At 60.1% G+C, this 20,108-nt stretch overlaps 1 protein-coding gene across 3 annotated transcripts in view; it reads left to right on the plus strand.

Annotated features, from left to right (window-relative positions):
- The window catches only part of MYO7A (myosin VIIA), a 74,173-nt gene extending 54,343 nt beyond the window's left edge, over positions 1 to 19,830 (plus strand). Inside the window, exons 33-47 of one of the 3 annotated variants that reach the window (XM_004610839.3) lie at positions 218 to 480; positions 1,457 to 1,647; positions 2,496 to 2,620; positions 4,454 to 4,611; positions 5,080 to 5,233; positions 6,210 to 6,365; positions 6,721 to 6,826; positions 8,360 to 8,473; positions 9,224 to 9,311; positions 9,392 to 9,498; positions 13,527 to 13,712; positions 13,865 to 13,981; positions 15,984 to 16,067; positions 18,448 to 18,567; positions 19,311 to 19,830. In XM_004610839.3, the coding sequence (XP_004610896.2) occupies positions 218 to 480; positions 1,457 to 1,647; positions 2,496 to 2,620; positions 4,454 to 4,611; positions 5,080 to 5,233; positions 6,210 to 6,365; positions 6,721 to 6,826; positions 8,360 to 8,473; positions 9,224 to 9,311; positions 9,392 to 9,498; positions 13,527 to 13,712; positions 13,865 to 13,981; positions 15,984 to 16,067; positions 18,448 to 18,567; positions 19,311 to 19,400 (2,059 nt within the window). In that variant the 3' untranslated portion in view covers positions 19,401 to 19,830. The remainder of the gene's footprint in view (positions 1 to 217; positions 481 to 1,456; positions 1,648 to 2,495; positions 2,621 to 4,453; positions 4,612 to 5,079; positions 5,234 to 6,209; positions 6,366 to 6,720; positions 6,827 to 8,359; positions 8,474 to 9,223; positions 9,312 to 9,391; positions 9,499 to 13,526; positions 13,713 to 13,864; positions 13,982 to 15,983; positions 16,068 to 18,447; positions 18,568 to 19,310) is intronic. The other 2 variants (XM_004610840.2, XM_012933255.2) reach the window with 2 other exon arrangements.
- The last annotated feature ends 278 nt before the right edge of the window (positions 19,831 to 20,108 follow it).

Below are 20,108 nucleotides of genomic sequence, written 5' to 3' on the forward strand. Positions count from 1 at the left end.
CAGGGCAGCATGATGAGCCCATGGGAGGGCAAGGAGGGCTTCCTGCAGGAAGTGGCATCTCACTTAAAGGGGCTGTGGGCCCTGCCTCTACAGGCCTCTCGAGGCCATGTGTGACTTTAGCTGGGCTGTCAGATGGGGACCCTCTCCCCGGCCCCTGCTGAGGGCAGGCCTCGAGGGGGCAGCCAGTGCCTGATGGTCTGGCCTTGGTCCCCTTCAGGGAGTGCCGCGTCCTGCTCTCGCTGGGCTGCTCCGACGCGGGCTGGGCAGGCCTGACCCCGGCGGGGTCCTCTTCCCCGTGTTGGTCCTGCAGGGGAGCAAAGATGACGGCCCCCAGCTTCACGCTGGCCACCATCAAGGGAGAGGAGTACACCTTCACCTCCAGCAACTCCGAGGACATCCGTGACCTGGTGGTCACCTTCCTGGAGGGGCTCCGGAAACGGTCCAAGTATGTGGTGGCCCTGCAGGACAACCCCAACCCTGGTGAGTGCTCCCGGGGGGCGCTCGGAGTCCAAGCCCCTGGCAGGTCACGCTCGGGGCTGCCTGTGTCCAGTCCCTGCCCCCTGGTCCCACAGCTCCATCTTCTGCCGCCTTGATGAGCACAGCCCTGGGCAGAGTGGGGCTTGGAGAGAGCAAGGGGCCCGGAGAGGGGTGGCAACCCCGCACGGGGTCCCTGGGGAGGTGGGAGCTCACGGACGCTCACAGACACTCCCGCAGGGCAGGGACAGCCAAGTCCTCGCCTCCCTGCACACAGAGTTCCCGTGTTCTGGGTCTGTTCTCACGGGAAAGAATTTCTAGAGAAGACCAAGAGTGAAACAGAGAAGCTGATTCAGGATTCGTGAGGGAAGAGAGGAGAGGGTACAGGGTGGCGTGGTGGGGGGGAGGGAGAAAGAGGGGAAGGAGAGAGGGAGGGAGAGACGAAGAGAGGGAAAGGGGGAGGGAGAGGAGGGAGAGAAGGAGAGGGGGAGAAAGGGAGGAGTGAGGAAGGGAGGGAGAGAGGTAGGAGGAGGGGGAGAGGGGAGGGGAGCACAAAGCGTTGTAAAGCGGTGGTGGAATCACGCAGCCCCCAGTGTGCAGAGCGGGCCCGCTGAGGAGGCTCCCCTAGGTGCGTGGGCCTCGGGCGACTCAGAGAGGCCGAGAGGCAGCTGGATCTTCCCCAAGGCCCGTCTCAGAGGGAATGTCCCTCGCTGCGCCCTGGGGTCTGTGGCCAGGGTGTCGAGGAGGAGGGCACGCCGGGCTGTCTCTCCGTGGGCATTGGAGGGACCCTCGGTGGACCCGAGACTCCTCGCTACGGGTGATTGTCCCTACCTGCCTGCTTCAGGCTCCCGGCAGCTGGCCGGGGAGCGGGAGGTCACAGCCAGGAGGGGCAGGGCGACCAGTCCTCAGCCCAGCAGGGGGACGAGCACTGGGCAGGCCCTTGGGCCCTGACACGGGGCTCTGTGCACCTCGTGTCTTGCAGCGGGCGAGGACTCGGGCTTCCTCAGCTTTGCCAAGGGTGACCTCATCATCCTGGACCACGACACCGGCGAGCAGGTCATGAACTCGGGCTGGGCCAACGGCATCAACGAGAGGACCAAGCAGCGCGGCGACTTCCCCACTGACTGTGTATACGTCATGCCCACAGTGACCATGCCGCCACGGGAGATCGTGGTAGGTCGCGGGGGCAGTGGGTTGTGGGGGTCTCGGGGTCAGTGGGGTGGGGTGTCCCGGGAGCAGTGGGATGGGGGCAGTGGGGTATGGGTGTCCTGGGAGTGTGGGGGTCCTGGGGGCAGTGGGGCAAGGGGGTTGTGGGGGCAGTAGGGTAGGGGGGTCATGGGGGCAGTGGGATGTGGGAATTACGGGGCCAGTGGGGTGGGGGGTCCTGGGGTCAATGGGGTGGGGGGTCCTGAGGCAGTGGGGGGGGCAGTGGGGTATGGCGGTCCCGGGAGTGTGGAGGTCCTGGGGGCAGTGGAGTATGGGGGTCCTGGGGGTGTGGGGGTCCCGGGGTCAGAAGGGTGGGGGGTCCTGGGGGCAGTGAGGTGGGGGTCCCAAGGGCAGTGGGGTGTGGGGGTCCCGGGGGCAGAGGGGGTTGGGAGGCCCTGGGTTCTGCCTTGCCTCCCTTCCACATCTGAAAAGTGGAGCAAGAACATGCTGGAGGGTCAGGCCTGCGGCTTCCAGGAAGATCTGGAGGTCTTAGGGGGGTCCCTGAGAACAGGAAGTTCTCACACCAGGGCGTGCTGGGGGACTGGGAGACGCCTGTGGGCGCCGTTGCCCAGGGGCGGGGTGGAGGAGAGCCCCCGGGTGTCAGCTCTCGGCCCGAAGGCACAGAGGAGAGAGCGGCCGGGGCCCTGTTCTTGGATCAAAGGCCGCCTGGAGGGCAGCGAGGCCCGTGCTGGGCGCTGTGGCCGGCAGCTCCCCCTGGCGGGCTGGATGCCCGGGAAGAGGAGGAGGAGGAGGGCGCGGCCCGCGAGGCCTGGGGCCTCCAGCTCGGGCTCAGCCTCAGCGCTGTCTTGCCGCAGGCCCTGATCACCATGACCCCCGACCAGAGGCAGGACATGGCGCGCCTCCTGCAGCTGAGCACGCCCGAGCCCGAGGTGCGCGCCAAGCCCTACACGCTGGAGGAGTTCTCCTACGACTACTTCAGGTGCGGGCGGGCGCCGCCCCCAGGCGTGTGGGCACTTCTGGGCGCCCCACACCCGCCCTGGCCAGGCTGTCTTCCTCTCTTCTGTGTTTTGCTCTGCGGTGCCCAGTGGTGCTCGGGGCTCACTCCTGGCAGGGCTCGGGGGCCCTATGGGATGCCAGGGAGCAAACCTGGGTCGACTTGTGCCAGGCAAGTGCTCTCCCTGCTGTGCTCTCACCCCCGCCCCAGGCCGTGTCCCTCTCACCCTAACTGCTGGCCTCGCAGCTCCGTCCTTGAGACTAACAGCTGAGCTTCCAGTTTGTGCAGGGCCGAAGGCCTGAAGGGAGGATGCTTCCTGGAGGAGGCGGCGTGGGGCTGTGCTGAAGGCTATGAGGTGGGGAGGGGCTTTAGCAGCGTCTGCAGCTGGAGCTGAGGGACAAGACCGAGCAGGCGGGGGTTGCGGGAGAGGAGGCGCGTATGGCTTCCTCTCCCCGCTCAGTCACTGGGGGAAATGACCCCCAGACGAGGACCCAGAGCAATAGCACAGTGGGGAGGGCGCTTGCCTTGCACGGGGCAGGCCCGGGTTCGATCCCTGGCGCCGGGCAGCCCTCACGGCTCGCCAGCCCCTCGAGGCAGTCGTCAGACGCGTCTGGGTTCCACTTGTTCTTCTCCTGTGTCAGGGAGCTGCAGCCCTGGCTGCAGCTGGACTCGCTCTCTGCAGGGGAGGAAAGTCGGGCCCGAGTCTCGCCCGGGCCTTCCAGGCGTGTTGCCTTCCCCAGAGGGAGGAATTTCAGAAGGAGATGGATGGTGCAGGAAAACAGTTTGGCGTGGAGGTGACGGGAAAGGAGAGGGAGAGCGCTGAGAGTCCACGTCTCCGGGGGGACGCAGGCCACCCCAGCCGGGGGTCACCCCGCATTTTGGCAGAGCTGGTTTCATGGGTTTTCTCCCCAGCCGCCTCCACGTGGGGCTTCCTGACTGAGCACTGTATTGTGACTACAATATTAATAACACAGTGTTACTGTATCATTAGTAAAAGTGAGTACTGTTTCTACCTATCTTTCTGCTGTTCTGGGGTGTCATCAAGGCAAGGAGCTCAAAACTTCTGGTGTCCACTTTCATGTTGAGATCTAAGGGCTCCGATGTCCAGGAACCCTTTGTTCCTGCAGGAGCTTCTCTGGGGTCAGGGGGAGGCCGGGGGTATCCGGCGCTGGCGCTGTGCCAGTCAGGGGCCTCAGTTCCTGTGTCCACAAGTGGGTCTGACCATAATGCGTCCCGAGGGCTAGTGACAGGGAATTTTTTCAAGTCCCATCCTGGTTTGGTTGGTTTCCGAGATCGCACCACCAGAGTCCCGCCTGCTTCCGGACGCCCGCTAGTTGTTTGGTGCATTGTTGTTGTTGTTTTGGGGCCACACCCTGCGATGCTCAGGGCTGACTCCTGGCTCTTACTCCTGGCGGTGCTGGGGGGACTGGATTGTTTGCCAGGGATCAAACCTGGGTCAGCCGTGTGCACGGCGAAGGGCCTCCCCACTGTGCCACCGCTCTGGCCCAGAAGCCACTGCTGTACATGTTTTCCAGGAGAGAAAGTGAGGTCAGCTTTATTTATTTATTTGTTTATTTATTTATTCATTTATTGCTTTGGGGGCCACACCCGGCAGTGCTCAGGGCTTACCCCTGGCTCTGCACTCAGGAATCACTCCTGGCAGTGCTAGGGGGCCGCTATGGGATGCCGGGGATCAACCCGGGCCAGCCCCCTGCAAGGCTGGCGCCCTCCCTGCTGTGCTGTGGCTCCAGTGAGGGTGAGGCTCAGGGCAGGGTGGGCCCCGGCTGGGCCAGGGCTGACTCTCCCATGCCCCGCCAGGCCCCCGCCCAAGCACACACTGAGCCGAGTGATGGTGTCGAAGGCCCGGGGCAAGGACAGGCTGTGGAGCCACACTCGGGAGCCGCTGAAGCAGGCGCTGCTCAAGAAGACCCTGGGCAGCGAGGAGCTGTCGCAGGAGGCCTGCATGGGCTTCACCGATATCCGCCCCACGGGGTGCAGGGCGTGGCGCGGGGCTGCCAGTTCCCTGGGGGTGCAGGGCTGCCTCGGGGGACGCGGATGAAGGGACCCGTCCCTGTGGCAGCACCTTGGCGGCCACAGGTGGCCATCCCGCTGTCCTCTGAGCCCCCCGCGGGGTGGACAGAAGCAGACAGTGCGCTGGCCGCAGGCTCGGGCCCTGCCCGTGGCCTCCTGGCGCCGACGTGTCGCTCAGGGGCAGCCAGGTGGGCCGGGCAGGGGGCGCAGGGGAGATGGGGGTGTCCCAGACAGAGGGAGTGGAAGAGCTGGGAGGCTGCGCTCCAGGGCAGCGTGCAGGTAAGGGCTCTGGAGGGGGGCTGGGGGCCAAATCAGGCCCCGTCCCGAGCCGAGGGCCAGGCATTTGGGTCTTTGGGTGCGGGGGCCCAGTGGGGTGCTGCCTGCCTCGTCCAGCCCTTCCTTGACGCGCCCACCCGTGCTCAAGTACATGGGCGACTACCCGTCCAAGAGGGTGCGCTCCGTCAACGAGCTCACCGACCAGATCTTCGAGGGCGCGCTGAAGGCCGAGCCCCTGAAGGACGAGGTGTACGTGCAGATCCTGAAGCAGCTGACGGACAACAACATCAGGTGAGGGGCCGCCTGCCCGCCCCAGCGCCCCGCGCCGGGCGCCCTCTTTGCGTGTGGAGACCCCCAGTTGGATCCCTGGAACCACGGACCCCCACAGGCACGTCAGACCCCCACAGCTGGCCCGGGACCTCAGAGGGTCCCCTGAGCACCGCCCCCGCCCAGGACCCACCCTCTGGGCCTGCCTTGCCCAGAGGAGCAGTCCCATGTGCCCCGGACCCCTCGTCCCAGCCACCCCCTGCCTGCCCCCTCTGGGTCCCCTCCCCAGCAGAGACCCCGTGCTGCTGCCGGTCCCTCCACACTCCTGTGGGCAGGGATGCTCTGCCCCACCCCCCTCTGTCCTCTCCTCCTGCCAAGGAAGGGGCGGAGTCTGGTTCTGGTATATACTCGAAGCCTGGGAGAGCCCCTCCCCCAACCCCCCCCCCACTGCCCCCAGCACTCCCTGACCCCCACTGGCCTCTCTACTCTCCGCAATTCCACCCTCCAGTGTCCATCTGACCTTTCCACCCAGCACACCTTTGAGCCTGCCATTCCCACAAGCCAGCAAAGCCTTTCTGCCCTTGCTTGCATGTCCAGCACTGCCTCCTAGAAAAGCAAGAGCAAATGCCACCTCCTCCGAGAAGCCCTCCTAGTTTCTTTCCTGTCTGACCCGAGGAGCTGAGAAGGGTCCCTGAAGGATTCCAGACCTGGCCTCCCCCTGTGCTGTTGAAAACCCAGAGGAGTGAAAGCACTGGGCCAGGGTCTGAACCACACGGCTTCCCGGGAAAGAAAGGCTTGTCTCACACACACACACACACACACACACACACACACACACACACACACACACACACACACACACATTCTTAGCTGCGCCGTGTGCCGGGTGGCGGGGCTGGTTTTCTCTCTGGCGGGTCCCATTCCGGGAGGGGGGAGGTGGGACTGGGTGGGGGTCCCTGCAGGGGCGCCCGGCTGGGTCCGACTGGCTGTGTCCCCACAGGTACAGCGAGGAGCGGGGCTGGGAGCTGCTCTGGCTGTGCACCGGCCTCTTCCCGCCCAGCAGCGTCCTGCTCCCGCACCTGCAGCGCTTCCTGCAGTCCCGCAGGCACTGCCCGCTGTCCCTCGACTGTCTGCAGCGGCTCCAGAAAGCCCTGAGGTGCGGGGGGGGGGGGGGGGGGCGGCGCTCAGGAGCGGGGGCGGGGCGGGGCTGTCCTTGGGGATCCCAGCTGGCCCCAGGCTGGTGGCAGTGGCTGGAGTCCGTCCTGGACACAGCGGGAGAGGAGCTGACCCCAGGCACGGCCCAGACACCGAGTCACACGTCACTGTGTCCCTCGGTGGCCCTGTGCATGGGGCACAAGCATCCTCCCATTTTACAGATGAAGGACTCGAGGCCTGGGGGGTTCCATGGTGGTCTCCCGCTGGGAAGAGAGCAGGGGTCAAAAACGTGGGCCTGCCCGCTCCCACCCTCTGCTCACGGCCGGGCCCCTGACTGCCCCCTGCCTCCCTTTCAGAAACGGGTCCCGGAAGTACCCCCCACACCTGGTGGAGGTGGAGGCCATCCAGCACAAAACCACCCAGATCTTCCACAAGGTCTACTTTCCCGACGACACTGACGAGGTGAGGGCCGCCGGCTGCCGGGTCCAGGGCTGCCCGGAAGTGGGCCTCTCCCCCACTGTCCCCACCCTCCTGGCCCTCCCTGGACCCAGAGCCCAGACCCAAGGCCTCAGACTTGGGGGCGGGGAGCCTGGGTTCCTGGTGCAACCCTCTGCTCCAAACAAAGCGTCTCTCCCCTGAGCTGAGCTCTGCGTGGTGCCGGCGCCTGAGGCCAGCTCTGTCCCTGGGCAGTGGCCGTCTGCCCCCCCCCCCCCCCCGCCCCTAATCTCCTTGTCTGCAGAGGGGGTTTCTCCCCGCCCGCCGCTGCTGGGCCTCCCCCTCGCTCAGAGCTCTGCAGACTTGCCCTTCCAAGAGAGTCTCAGCGAGCCCCATCGGGATCCTAGTCGTGAGGACGCAGGGACGTATGAGAAGTTCAGGACGTCCAGGCCCCGCTGGGTCCTGCCGGGGAACGTCCCCTCGAGGGTCTCGACATCCACAAACAATCATGCTTTTGTTTGTTTGGGGGCTGCACCTGGCAGGGCTCAGGGCACAGTACAGGGAGCCGGGGATCAAGCCCACATGGACCGCCTGCGAGGCAAGCGCCCCACCCGCTGTACTATCTCTCCGGCCAGATATTTTGAAGAATGAAAATATTGAATAATCAAGATGAATTAGATCAAATGAGTTTTCTAACACTCAGAGAAACAGAGAAATTTATCAGAAAGTAGAAGAGAAAGAAACTCCCCAACCAGAGAGAAACTTAGCATAGGACTCATTCGACAGGGATTTTGTAGGAAAACGGGGTCTTTGGGTTACTTGTCAAGTGACAAGAATGTCGCAGAGAATGCGAGGATTTCACAGAGCAGAGTGGTTAGTGTAGGGCCTTTCGAATGATCTCTTTGGCCACTTGCCTTGGCGTTGCCCGTGATCTCTTGATTTCCTGTGATCCCAAGATCTGGAACAGAATCTATCATCTGGGGAAGCCGTTACCTTCCTATTCTCAGGAAGAACGCAGGAATTTATAGGAATTTATTTATTTATTTATTTATTTATTTATTTATTTTTGGGTCACACCCGGCGATGCACAGGGGTCACTTCTGGCTCTGCACTCAGGAATCACCCCTGGCGGTGCTCAGGGGACCATATGGGATGCTGGGAATCGAACCCGGGTCGGCCACATGCAAGGCAAACGCCCTACCTGCTGTGCTATTGCTTCAGCCCAGGACTTTTTTTTGTGTGTGTGTAAAGGCGACAGTTTAAGTGGAGCTCCCGGCAGCGGCCGGTGGAGGGATTGGGCTTCCTCTCCCAGACCCAGAACACACGTCCTCCTCCCTCGCCTGCCCAGCCGCGCAGGCCCCATCTGGGGCTCCCTTCCTCCTCACCCTCTTTCTGGAATCTTCTCTCCTTTTCCTGCACTCTCCCTCGTGGACTCTGCTGGGCCAGACCCGTGTGGAGTGGGGGATGGGACAGGATCCCGGGGACCAGACCGCGCCCCGCTTAGGGGCTGGAGCACGAGCCGGGGAGTCAGTGTCACCGCCCCTCCTGTGCCCACTCCAGGCGTTTGAGGTAGAGTCCAGCACCAAGGCCAAGGACTTCTGCCGGAACATCTCCGCGCGGCTGCTCCTCAAGTCCTCCGAGGGATTCAGCCTCTTTGTCAAAATCGCCGACAAGGTGGCCCTGTCTGTCTGTCTGTCTGTCTGTCTGTCTGTCTGTCTGCTGGGAACGTTACTGGGGCCGCAGGGTGTTGGGCGCGTGGAGTGGAGAGACAGGAGGCAGAGGACGGGGGCAGGACTGTCCTGGGGATCTTCCCCCCCACCCATCCCTCTTCTCTGAGGCACCGTCCAGCACGCTCGGGGCTCTGGGAGCCTTGCACCTTCTCTGTTCTGCACACGCCTCACTCGGCCCCCACCCCCGCCCCAAGCCTCATGCACCTTCTAGATCACAGAACCTGGGCTCAGAAAGGTCAGGTCACTTCTCTGAGGTCACCCAGCTGGGATGCAGATGGAGCCCCCAGCCTAGGGGGTTGCAGGGAGGTCTGGCCGCAAGGACAGGCCAGCCCCTGGCCGCACCTCCTGGCCCCATTGTATGTCCCCAGAGAGCCTGTGGGCCCCCGTGGAGCAGGAAGGGTCGTTCTCAGCACGCCAGGTCCCCCTCCTGCTGTGTGGTTCTGAGTGTTGGGGGTGGGGTGGGTGGTCTGCCTCCTCACTCCGCCCCTGTCCCTTTACACTGGGCACCCAGGGGCGTACCCGTGAGGCCCTGGTCCTCGGGAGCTTGAAGGACATGGGTGCTGGAGTGTCCAGCGGGGCGGCTGGGCAGCCTTCTGAGCTGGGGTGGGGAGTCTGCTGGAGACCCGCCCCAGGGACGCAGCCAGGGACAGTCCGGGCGGGCGGGCTGGGAGTCAGTGACCCTGCTCGTGCCCAGGTCATCAGTGTCCCCGAGAATGACTTCTTCTTCGACTTCGTCCGCCACCTGACCGACTGGATCAAGAAAGCGCGGCCCGTGAAGGACGGTACGGGCTCAGGGCGCCGGGGGGCGCGGGGGCGGGGCGGGCAGGCGCCAGGCCCCTGCTGACCCGTCCCTGTGCCGCAGGAATCGTGCCCTCGCTCACCTACCAGGTGTTCTTCATGAAGAAGCTGTGGACCACCACGGTGCCCGGGAAGGACCCCATGGCCGACTCCATCTTCCACTATTACCAGGTGGGCCCTGGGCTCAGCTTCCCGGCCGCGCGGCCTGGCCTGGTGGCCCATGCTGGTCTCCGGGCAGTGGGCAGCCGCAGGCGCGTCCCAAGAGCCCACAGCCCTGGGCTCCTGCTGCATCTGGAGCAAGGGGTCTCCCGGGGCCTCGGAGCCCGCATGCAAACCTGTCGCAGTGCCCTGCCCCGCCCAGCATGTGTTTTTTTTTTTTTAATTGAATCACCATGAATCACAAAGTTACAAAGATACTCATGATTGAGGGTTTTTTGTTTTGTTTTGTTTTGTTTTGCTTTTGCTTTTTGGGTCATACCCGGCGATGCACAGGGGTCACTCCTGGCTCATGCACTCAGGAATTACTCCTGGCAGTGCTCAGGGGACCATATGGTATGCTGGGATTCAAACCCAGGTTGGTCACGTGCAAGGCAAATGCCCTACCCACTGTGCTGTCACTCCAGCCCCATGATTGAGTTTTGGAGGGGCCACACCCAGCGACTCTCAGGGATTACTCCTGGCTCTGCTCTCAGGAATCATGCCTGGCGATGCTCAGGGGACCATACGGGAAGGTCAGCTGTGTGCAAGGCAAGTGCCCTACCCACTGTACTGTCACCCCAGCCCCCATGATTGGGTTTTGGGTGTTCCAACACCGATCCCTTAGCCAGCATGCACTTCCCCCCTCCAGAGTCCCCATTGTCCCTCCCTCCTAGCCTGCCTCTATGGCGGGCACTTTTTTCTTTGTCTTTTTTCCTTTTTTGTTACCCCCTTTTAGGCATCGTGGTTTACAACACTGTTACCGAGAGGGTCTCATGCATGTCACTTTCCCTCCTTCTGGCACCCAGTCGGGGTCCAGAGTGACCACTGCCCTCCAGCTGGTCTTTGTCATTCCCCCCCCCGCCCCCCCCATCCTCCTCACAGTCCTCCAAGAAGTCGTCGTCATTGGTTCCTATTTTGCAGAGGGAGAAACCGAGACCTAAATTCGGTGAAGGACCTGGATCCCGGCCAGTGGGAGTGGGTTGGGGCCAGGTGCTCGTGCCTGCAGGCTCGCCGCCCTTCCCACACCAGCCCTGTCCTGTTCTGAGGGAGGGACAGAGGAAGGGCATTCTGGGAGGGGCGGGACTGGGGTGGCCGGTGCCCAGAGAGACCCTGGCCTGTGGGGCGGACAGGCTGCTCTCATTCAGGTGCGAGTGTGGGACCTGCTAGCTCTTTCCACTCTGGAGAGCTCTCTAGTTCTCTCCTCTCTCTCTCTCTCTCTCTCTCTCTCTCTCTCTCTCTCTCTCTCTCTCCCCCCTCCTTTCCCTCCCTCCCTCTCCCTCACCCTCTCTCTCTTTCTCTCCCTCCTTCTCTCCCTTCCTCTCTCTCTCCCTCCATCTCTCCCTCCTTCTCCTTCCCTCCTTTCCCTCCCTCCCTCTCCCTCACCCTCTCTCTCTCTATCTCTCCCTCCCTTTCTCTCTCTTTCTCTCCCTCCTCTCCCTTCCTCTCTCTCTCCCTCCATCTCTCTCTCCCTCCTTCCTCCTTCCCTTCTTTCCTCTCCCTCCCTTTCTCCTTCCCCCCACTCTATCCCTCTTCCTCCTCTCTCCCTTCCTCTCTTTCTCCCTCTCTTTCCCTCTCTTTCCGTCCTTCTCTCCCTCCCCCCCACTTCCCTCTTCCTCCCTCCCTCTCTCTTTCTCTCTCTCTGTTTTGGGGCCATACCCAGTGGTGCTCAGGACTTACTCCTGCCTCTGCACCAGAAATCATTCCTGGCAGTGTCTGGGGACCCTATGGGTTGCAAACCTGGGTTGTCCGTGAGCTAGGCAAGCCCCCTACCCACTGTACTGTCACTGCAGCCCCTGTGTTCTTTCTTGAACATGCATTTCTCTCCCCACCTCCCACTCACATCTCACTGAGTTTCTTTCGTTAAAAACCATTTTGCTTCCCTAAAAACAAACAACTTGGGACCTGCCCTTCCCCCACTGACCCCTGTAGCCGGTAGTGCTGGTGGACGGTAGCCTCAGTCCTGCCCCCCAGGGCAGCGTCCAGTGAGCCTCAGTGCATGCCCTCCCCCCACTCCCTGTATTTCTCCTTCCAGGGGTCTTGCTACAGGCCTGTCTCCCCATCACTCCCCGGGGCCTCTCCTCCAGGCTCAGCCCCGCCTGTCTTCCCTCTTCCCTGCTTTTGTTCTGTCCATTCTTGCCACATTCCTCTAGCTGCTTCCTGTCCGATGGGGCCCTGCAGGGGGTGCCATGAGCCTGGTGGCACGTCCTCTGTCCTCCGTCCTCCTCTCTCCAGCCCGCCCCAGCGCCGAGGAACACTCCCTTCTGAGCACTCCCGTTCTCCCCCACAACAATGAGCTCCTACACATCTGTTTGCTCCTTTTCTCGTCAGGGAAGCTCTGTGTACCCCCAGCGACCTTTGTCAATATTCTCACGGGACTGATGACTGTCTCTCCAGGGTTTGCTATGGTACTTGGTGTGATGTTCGCCATGGGTTCTGCCTTGCCCACACATTCCTCGAGTGGTTGGTATCGTCTCACATATTGATTCTGACACTACGGTTTTGTCCATTAAGCCACAGTCAAGTCTGAGCCACTGGTGGTACATGCCCATGTTGAGGTGCTAAGGGTCCTAGCAGATGCTCAGTAAATGTTTGTTGGATTGATGGGGTGGGGCCTAGGTAAATGAGTGACTCAGAGAATTGAGGCGGAGGGAAATGAATTTATGAGGGGGGATACTAGGAGTGGATGAGTTACGGCAGGTTGTAGGAGACTGGGTGGGTGGATGAACGGAATGGCCAGTAGGGAAATGGTCAGGAGGCAGGATGGATGCACATGAAGCTGTTGGATGGGCGCGAGGAGGGGGAGCAATATCAGGCTGTGCGGATAATACTGACCCAGCTTTCTCACCTGCAGTGTGTTCTCAGGACAGCCTCAGTTTCCCTTCCACTCCAAGTAGTGGGTAACAGGGAGGGGGCAGCATCTCTGGGGAGCGAAGCGTGCAGCCGGGGGGAGGAGGCGGTGCTGAGGGGTGCTAAAGTTTTAGGTGTGTAACTCTGAAGCAGTATAGTACACCACGGTGAAAAATTTATGTTAAAATATTTTTAAAGTGACTCTTGTAGTGGCGGGTGGGAGGCAATGGCGGGGGTGGGGGCACTGATGGAGAGAATGGGCTGGTGGAGAGAAAGGATCTGTGTTGGAGCACCGTGTGCCTGAAACCCAGTCATGAATAGCTTTGTAACTTCATAGTGACTAAATAAAACTTTTTTTAAATAGTCGAGAGCCAGAGAGTTAGTATGGTGGGCAGGATGTTTGCCTTGCTCACGGCTGACACGGCATCCCACGAGGCGCCCAGAGCCACCAGGAGTGATTCCTGAGTGCAGAGCCAGGAGGAAGGCCTGAAGGACTGTGGTCCCCCAAAGCCAGAAAGCTCCCCCATACACACACCCCACCAAAAAAAAAAAAGCAAGTGGAACCTGAAACCGCAGCAAAGTAAAATAAAGCAAGATTGTGGCTAAGGTCCTGAGGCTGCGGGAGCCTGTGGGCAGGGCTGGCCCACTGCACCTCAGCTTGGCGTTGGGGCTGTTCTTCCCCCTCAGTGCCCCTGACACAACGCTGGGAAGGGCTGGAGCCGATGAAACCAGCTGGTCTCTGGGCAGGGTGGGGGGCAGCCGAGGGGTTTCCGGAGCGCGGCGAGGCCCAGGGTCAGGCCAATGGGGCAGTCTTGGGCTCACAGCTGACCACTCTGAGTATGTTCCACTTTGATTATGTTTTACTTTTTGGGTCACACTCTGCGATGCTCAGGGCTGCTTCTGGCTTCTGCACATAGGAATTGTACCTGGCAGGCTCGGGGACCACCTGGGATGCCAGGGATTGAACCCAGGTGTCACCCATCTGCACGCAGTCCCCCTTTCCCGGCCCGGGCCAGCCCCTCCGGGGGTGCAGGATCGCCGGTGCTGGAGAAGCAGCCGGGCTCTGCGGTGCAGGATAGAGCCCTCTTTCCCTGGCCTCCGCCAGCTGACCTGCTCTCCCTGTCTGTCGGTCTGTCTGTCCCGCTCTCTGCCAGGAGCTGCCTAAGTACCTCCGGGGCTACCACAAGTGCACCCGGGAGGAGGTGCTGCAGCTGGGGGCGCTGATCTACAGGGTCAAGTTTGAGGAGGACAAATCCTACTTCCCCAGCATCCCCAAGCTGCTGCGAGAGTTGGTGCCCCAGGACCTCATCCGGCAGGTCGCGCCCGACGACTGGAAACGGGTCAGCAGGGGTGGGGAGAGCCTCCTCTGAATGGGCCCGCTGGCCTGGGGGGTGGGGGGAGGTGGGCACCCTCCTGCGGGCCGCTGACAGAGCTGGCGGTGCCCCTGGGGCAGGGGTGCCGGGCAGACTGGAACCCGTGTCCCTGCCCACAGTCCATTGTCGCCTACTTCAACAAGCACGCGGGGAAGTCCAAGGAGGAGGCTAAGCTGGCCTTCCTGAAGCTCATCTTCAAGTGGCCCACCTTCGGCTCAGCCTTCTTCGAGGTCAAGGTGGGCCGAGGGGGGCATCGCGGAGATGGGGAGAGGACCAGAGGGGGTGTGGAAGGCAGAGACACCCTTTCCCACGATGGCGGAAGAGTCTTGGCTGCTTCTCCCGGCCCTGGCGAGGAAGAGGGCTGCACCTCTGCAGGGGGCCAGCCCACCTCTGCCGGGGGCCAGCCCACCTCTGCCGGGGGCCAGCCCACCTCCATCCGGGGCGTGCGGCTGACTTCCGTGCTGGAGGTGGTAGGCGTGTAAGAAGTTCAGAGAAAGGGGAGAGGTCACATGTGCTATGACCGTGGGGCACCCTCATCCTGAGACAGATCTGGGGAGGCCCAGCCAGACCATGGAAGCCAAGGAGGCGGGGCTGGAGTGACAGCACAGCAGGTAGGGCGCTTGCCTTGCACGCAGCCGACCTGGGTTCGATTCCCAGCATCCCATATGATCTCCTGAGCACTGCCAGGAGCAATTCCTGAGTGCAGAGCCAGGAGTGATCCCTGTGCATGGCCGGGTGTGACCCAAAAAGAAAAAAATAAAAGAAAGCCAAGGAGGCTTCTTGGAAGAGGCAGCGGCTGAGTTTTCCTGGGAGGCCCGGGCAGGGGTGTGGCTGGCAGAAGACTCCGCAGGAGAAAAGGCCCAGAGGTGTGAGAGTCCAGGCGGCAGAGGGGCGAGGCCACCTGGCTGTCGGGCTGCTTTGCTACTGCAGCAGAGAGGAGGGCCCAGGTCAGGGGCCAGAGCATGAGAACAGGGGTCACAGGACAGTGGGGACGGGGGGGGGGGGGCTGAGCCGAGGCGAGAGAGGGGTGGAGAGGAGGGAGGGGCCCTGCAGCCCAGGCCAGCCTGACTCCTGGCTCTGCTCTCTGGGACCACTCTGTCGGGGTTCGGGGACCATATGGGGTTCCAGGGGTAGGCCTGGGTCTGACCAAGCCTTGAGGGACAGAGGGAAGTAGGACATGCTCTAGGGGTTCTATTTATTTATTTTGGGCCACCCCTCATGATGCTCAGGGGCTACTCCTGGAGCGTTTGGGCGACCCGTGAGGTGCCAGGGATGGAACCCGGGTCGGCTGAGGAGCCCGGCAAATGCCCCACCTGCTGTGCTGCTGCTCTGGCCCCTGTTCAAGAGATTTGATTTATTTATTTACTTTTAATTTTTTTAATTGAATCACTGTGAGCTATATAGGCCCTTACAAAGCTGTTCATGATTAGGTTTTAGTCTTACAGAGTTCCAGCATCCTTCCCTCCACCAGTGTCCATAATTTCCCTCCCATCACCCCCAGCCCACCCCAGCCTGCCTCTCTCTCTCCCCCACCTTCTCTTTCTCTCTCCTTTTGGGCATTGTGGTTTGCAGTACAGATACTGAGAGTTGGGGCTGGAGCAATAGCACAGCGGGTGGGGCATTTGCCTTTCACTCGGCCAACCTGGGTTCGATTCCCAGCATCCCATATGGTCCCCTGAGCACTGCCAGGGGTAATTCCTGAGTGCAGAGCCAGGAGTGACCCCTGAGCATCGCTGGGTGTGACCCAAAAAGCAGAAAATAAATAAAATAAAAACAGATACTGATAGTTATCAGGAATATCTCTTTACCTACTCTCAACACTCAGTTCTTGCCTAGTGTGATCATTTCCAACTTATTGTCATCCTGGTCCCTTGTCTATCCTACCTGCCCTCCGCCCCCCACACACTTCCGGTAGACTCCAACCACTGACCCGTCCCCTGACCTCAGGAGACTTTAAAGGTGAGAGATATTTGGGGCAAGAGAGGAAAGAGGGCCAAATCCCTGCTGGGAGATGGGAGTGAGGGCAGCAGGGGGCCTGGGCAAGCTGTGGGTGGTGCTGAGTCCCTCTGAGGGGAGCCGGAGTCACGGCAGGGCTGTCACCACCCGCTGCATGCGGCATCACAGAGAGCAGAAACAGGCTCCCTCGGAGCCGGGTGGGGCCCTAGAGTCTGCCCGCAGATGCACGCAGCTCCCGCCCTTCTGGGTCTCCCATCCAACGGTCTTGGCTTTCTTCACTAGCAAACTACGGAGCCAAACTTCCCTGAAATCCTCTTGATTGCCATCAACAAGTACGGGGTCAGCCTCATCGATCCCAGAACCAAGGTGAGCGGTGACAGGGCCAGGTGGGCGGGAGCGGGCTTCCCTGATGAGAGTCCGCCAAGCCCGATGCCACCCGCCACCTTCCGTCTTGGCCACTACTGAGAGAGGGTGTCTGTGTTTGCTGCGTCTGTCAGCTTCCTCAAAATGCGTTGTTACCAAATCTAATTTTTTAAAAAAATTTTGTGTACTGGGTTGTTCTGCGTTTCTTTTTTTGGCCATACTTGGCGGTGCTTGGGACTCCTCCTGATCCGGCTCTGGGGACCATAAGAGGTACGGTCAAGCATGGTACGTAAGAAGCCAGGTCCAGCACGGCAAGAGCCTTACCCGCCGTACGATTTCTTCTGTCCCTAATTGGACCAACTGCTACAGTGCTGGAACTTACCTACTGAAGTGTCCTCCTTCTAAAATGCCTTCTGTCCACATTGGTCAGCTCAGCAGCCGTGCTCAGTAGCTACAGCTCAGTTTTGATCACTGAGCCAGGGAGCCCGTCCAAGGAGGGTGGGAGCTGTCCTCCCAGAGACCCAGAGGGCATGGCCGGTCTGGTCCACCATCTTCTTAGCTTCATGCACTCACTCCGGATTTTCCTCCTATTTCTCTCTTCTTGGTGGTTCCTCTCAAACGGTCTCTTGGGCTTCTTTTTCCTAATCACAGTATGCTCCTAAGAATCTCCTCCTCCTCCTCCTTTGCCTTCTACCCTCTCTTCCTCCACCCTTCTTCTTCCATCTTCTTCTTCCTCTCCTCTACCCTCTCGGTCTTCTGTCTTGGGGCCACACCCAGAAGTACTCAGGGGTTGCTCCCTCTGCACTCAGGGATCCCTCCTGGAGGTGCAGGGGTCAATTGTATGAGATGCTGGGAAAGGAACCCGGATCAGCCTCAAACAAGGCAAACAGTCTGTTCTGTCTCCTCCCTGGAATGTCCGGGCCCAGCTCCAGAGCCCCAAGGTCTCCCACCTGTCCCAGTCTTGTTCTGGAGGCCCCACAGCCAGCCAGTCTCCCTGCGCGGCTGCAGTCCAGACCCAGTGGAGCCCCACAGCGAGCAGCCTCCACGCTCTGGTTCTCAATTTAGGGCCCGGAGCCGCTCCTCCTTCCCTCCCTCCCTCCCTCCCTCCCTTCCTCCCTTCCTTCCTTCCTCCCTCCCTCCCTCTCTCCCTCCCTTCCCTCCCTCCCTCCCTCCCTCCCTCTCTCCCTCCCTTCCTTCCCTCCCTCCCTCCCTTCCTCCCTCCCTCCCTCCCTTCCTCCCTCCCTCCCTTCCTCCCTCCCTCCCTCCCTCCCTCTCTCCCTCCCTTCCCTCCCTCCCTTCCCTCCCTCTCCCTCCCTCCCTCCCTCCCTCCCTTCCTTCGTCTTATTTAATTGCCATCAGATACACAGTCACAAAGTTGTTCATGTGATTGGGGTTCAGTCCTACAATGTTCCAACCCCCATCCCTTCACCACATTTCCCACCACCAGTGCCCCCAGTTTCCCTACTTCCATGCCACCCCCAGCCTGCCTCTATGGCAAGCACTTTCCTTCTCTCTCTCTCTCTCTCTCTCTCTCTCTCTCTCCCCCCTCCCCCTTTGGGCATTACAGTCTGCAATACAGGTACTGAAAGGTTATTATAAGTATCCTTTCCCTTCTTCAGTCCTCAGTTCTCGTCCAGAGCGATCACTTACACTATGATTGCCATAGATGGGGTCCCTTCTCTCTCCTAACTTCACTTGCCCACCACTTGTGGCAAGCTTCCAGCTGTGGACTGGTCCTCCTGACTCCTGTTTCTTCTGTCCTTGGATATTAGTTTCATACTATTTTTTTTAAATATCTCACATATGAGTGCAGTCATACTATGTCTGTCCCTCTCTTTCTGACTCATTTCAGTCAGTGTGATACTCTCCATGTCCATCCAGTCTATAAGAAAATTTCATTTTTCCTTATGGCTGTGTAGTATTCCGTTGTGTAGATGTACCCTAGTTTCTTTATTGAGTCATCTGTTCTCAGGCACTAGGTTGTTTCCAGGTTATTGGGAACGGTGTTGCAGTGAACATAGAAGTGCAAATGGCTTTTCTGCATTGTTTTTGGGATCCTGGTGTATACTCCCAGAAGTGGTATTGCTGGGTCAAATGGAAGTCGAATCTCTAGTTTTTTGAAGAATGTACATATTGTTTTCCTAAAAGGCTGGCATTCCCTCTAACACTGAATCCAGAGTCCCTTTCTCCCCACATCCTCGCCGGCACTGGTTGTGGTTCTTTCTCATTTGTGCCAGTCTCTGTGGTGTCAGATGATATCTCATTGTTTTGATTTCCAAGGCCTTTCTCAAGGGAGCTGTCTGTGGATTTGGCTTGAGGGCGTGAGGGTAAGGGGCTCAGGCTGTGTCAGCTTCACACACACACTCTCTCTCTGTGGCCCCAGGACATCCTGACCACACACCCTTTCACCAAGATCTCCAACTGGAGCAGCGGCAACACCTACTTCCACATCACCATCGGGAACTTGGTGCGAGGGAGCAAGCTGCTCTGTGAGACATCACTGGTGAGACCCCCTGTGGGCCCAGCCCACCCCCACCCACCCCACACCCTGGGAGAAACAGGAGGAGATTCGTGGTGTGGCCGGGATTAGGTCTAAGATTTGATGGGACAAAGATTGGGTCAGTTAGGGGTTGGAGTGATAGCACAGCTGGTAGGGTGTTTGCCTTGCACACGGCCGACCCGGGTTCGATTCCCAGCATCCCATAGGGTCCCCCGAGCACTACCAGGAGTAATTCCTGAGTGCACGAGGCAGGAGTAAACCCTGTGCATTGCCAGTGTGACCCAAAGAGAAAAAATAAAATAAAAAATATTGGGTCAGTTAGACGCTTAATTTAGGCTTAAGAAGGGACTTAGTCTGGGAGCTATGCTAAAAACCTTCAATTCATTTGAGTGTCCTCAGTATTTGGGCCATCAGCCTCTGGGTTGGAGAGAAGAATCATTAGTAGTGAGATCTCCTGGACTCAGTTCAACTTCCAAGACTTAATCAGTAGCACCTTTGAAGTCACTCCTGAAGAGAGGCATCTAGCATTTGAGGGGCGCGCCAGGGCCTTCACTTGGGGGGCCGTACTGCTTAGAAGCTTAGACATCTGGTCGGATGAATCCCACCTTTCAGCGTTGCAGCTGGGCAGGCTTTGCTTGGTCCAGTTTTATGCCCACTGCACAGGTCCCTGGGAGCTGCATTCTGGGTGTGAGCGGCTGGCTCTGTCCCACGCTTGCTTGTGCTATTGTCTGTCTGCTTGTTTCCAGGGCTACAAGATGGATGACCTCCTGACGTCCTACATCAGCCAGATGCTCACGACCATGAACAGGCAGCGGGGCTCCAGGAGCGGCCAGTGAAGGGTGTGCAGAGCGGGCCGTGGCCCTGCCCACTCTCTAAGCAGCACCTGGCGCCAGCCCAGCAGCCACTCCTGTAGCCATGGGATGTCTGCCAGAGGCGAGAGGGCTGGGTCCTGCTGACCACCACTACCTACCGACTTGGCCTTAGACCCTTCTTCCAGGCGGGACAGCCATCCAGCTACCTGGAGGGCCCTGGGTGGACTTGGTCCTGGCTTCTGCTGCCTTTCCAGTTGCAGGAGCCTGCACCCCTCAAGTGTCTGGGTTGTGTCAGACCATCTCCATCACACAAACTCCTGTGACTTTCTGCGTAGCACCATGAGAGGGACTCAAGACAACAATTTAGTTCTCCATTCTGGGGACCCTAGAGCCACACCAAGACTCTTCCGAAACCTACGGGACTGACTTGAGTTCTCCAAATCCAGGGTCGAAGGTGGGGTGAGGAAGACGGGCCAGTTCCATGTATATTTTAGCATGAGTGCTGCTCCCTGCTCCAGTCTTCCCTGATCACTGCAGGGCATAAAGCATGTGTTTCATCTTCTGGCCTTCACTGTCTTTGCTGGGGCGGGGAAAGATGCAGGTAGGGGAGTGTGCAGGGTTAAGAGAGGGCCATGGTGGGACCGACTGGAGCGATTGTTCAGCAGATAGGCCTTTGCCTCACATGTTGCAGACCGGTGTTGGGTCCCTGACACCTCATATGATCCCCTGAGC

The sequence above is a fragment of the Sorex araneus genome, chromosome X, assembly GCF_027595985.1.
Source record: "Sorex araneus isolate mSorAra2 chromosome X, mSorAra2.pri, whole genome shotgun sequence".
Taxonomy (NCBI): domain Eukaryota; kingdom Metazoa; phylum Chordata; class Mammalia; order Eulipotyphla; family Soricidae; genus Sorex; species Sorex araneus.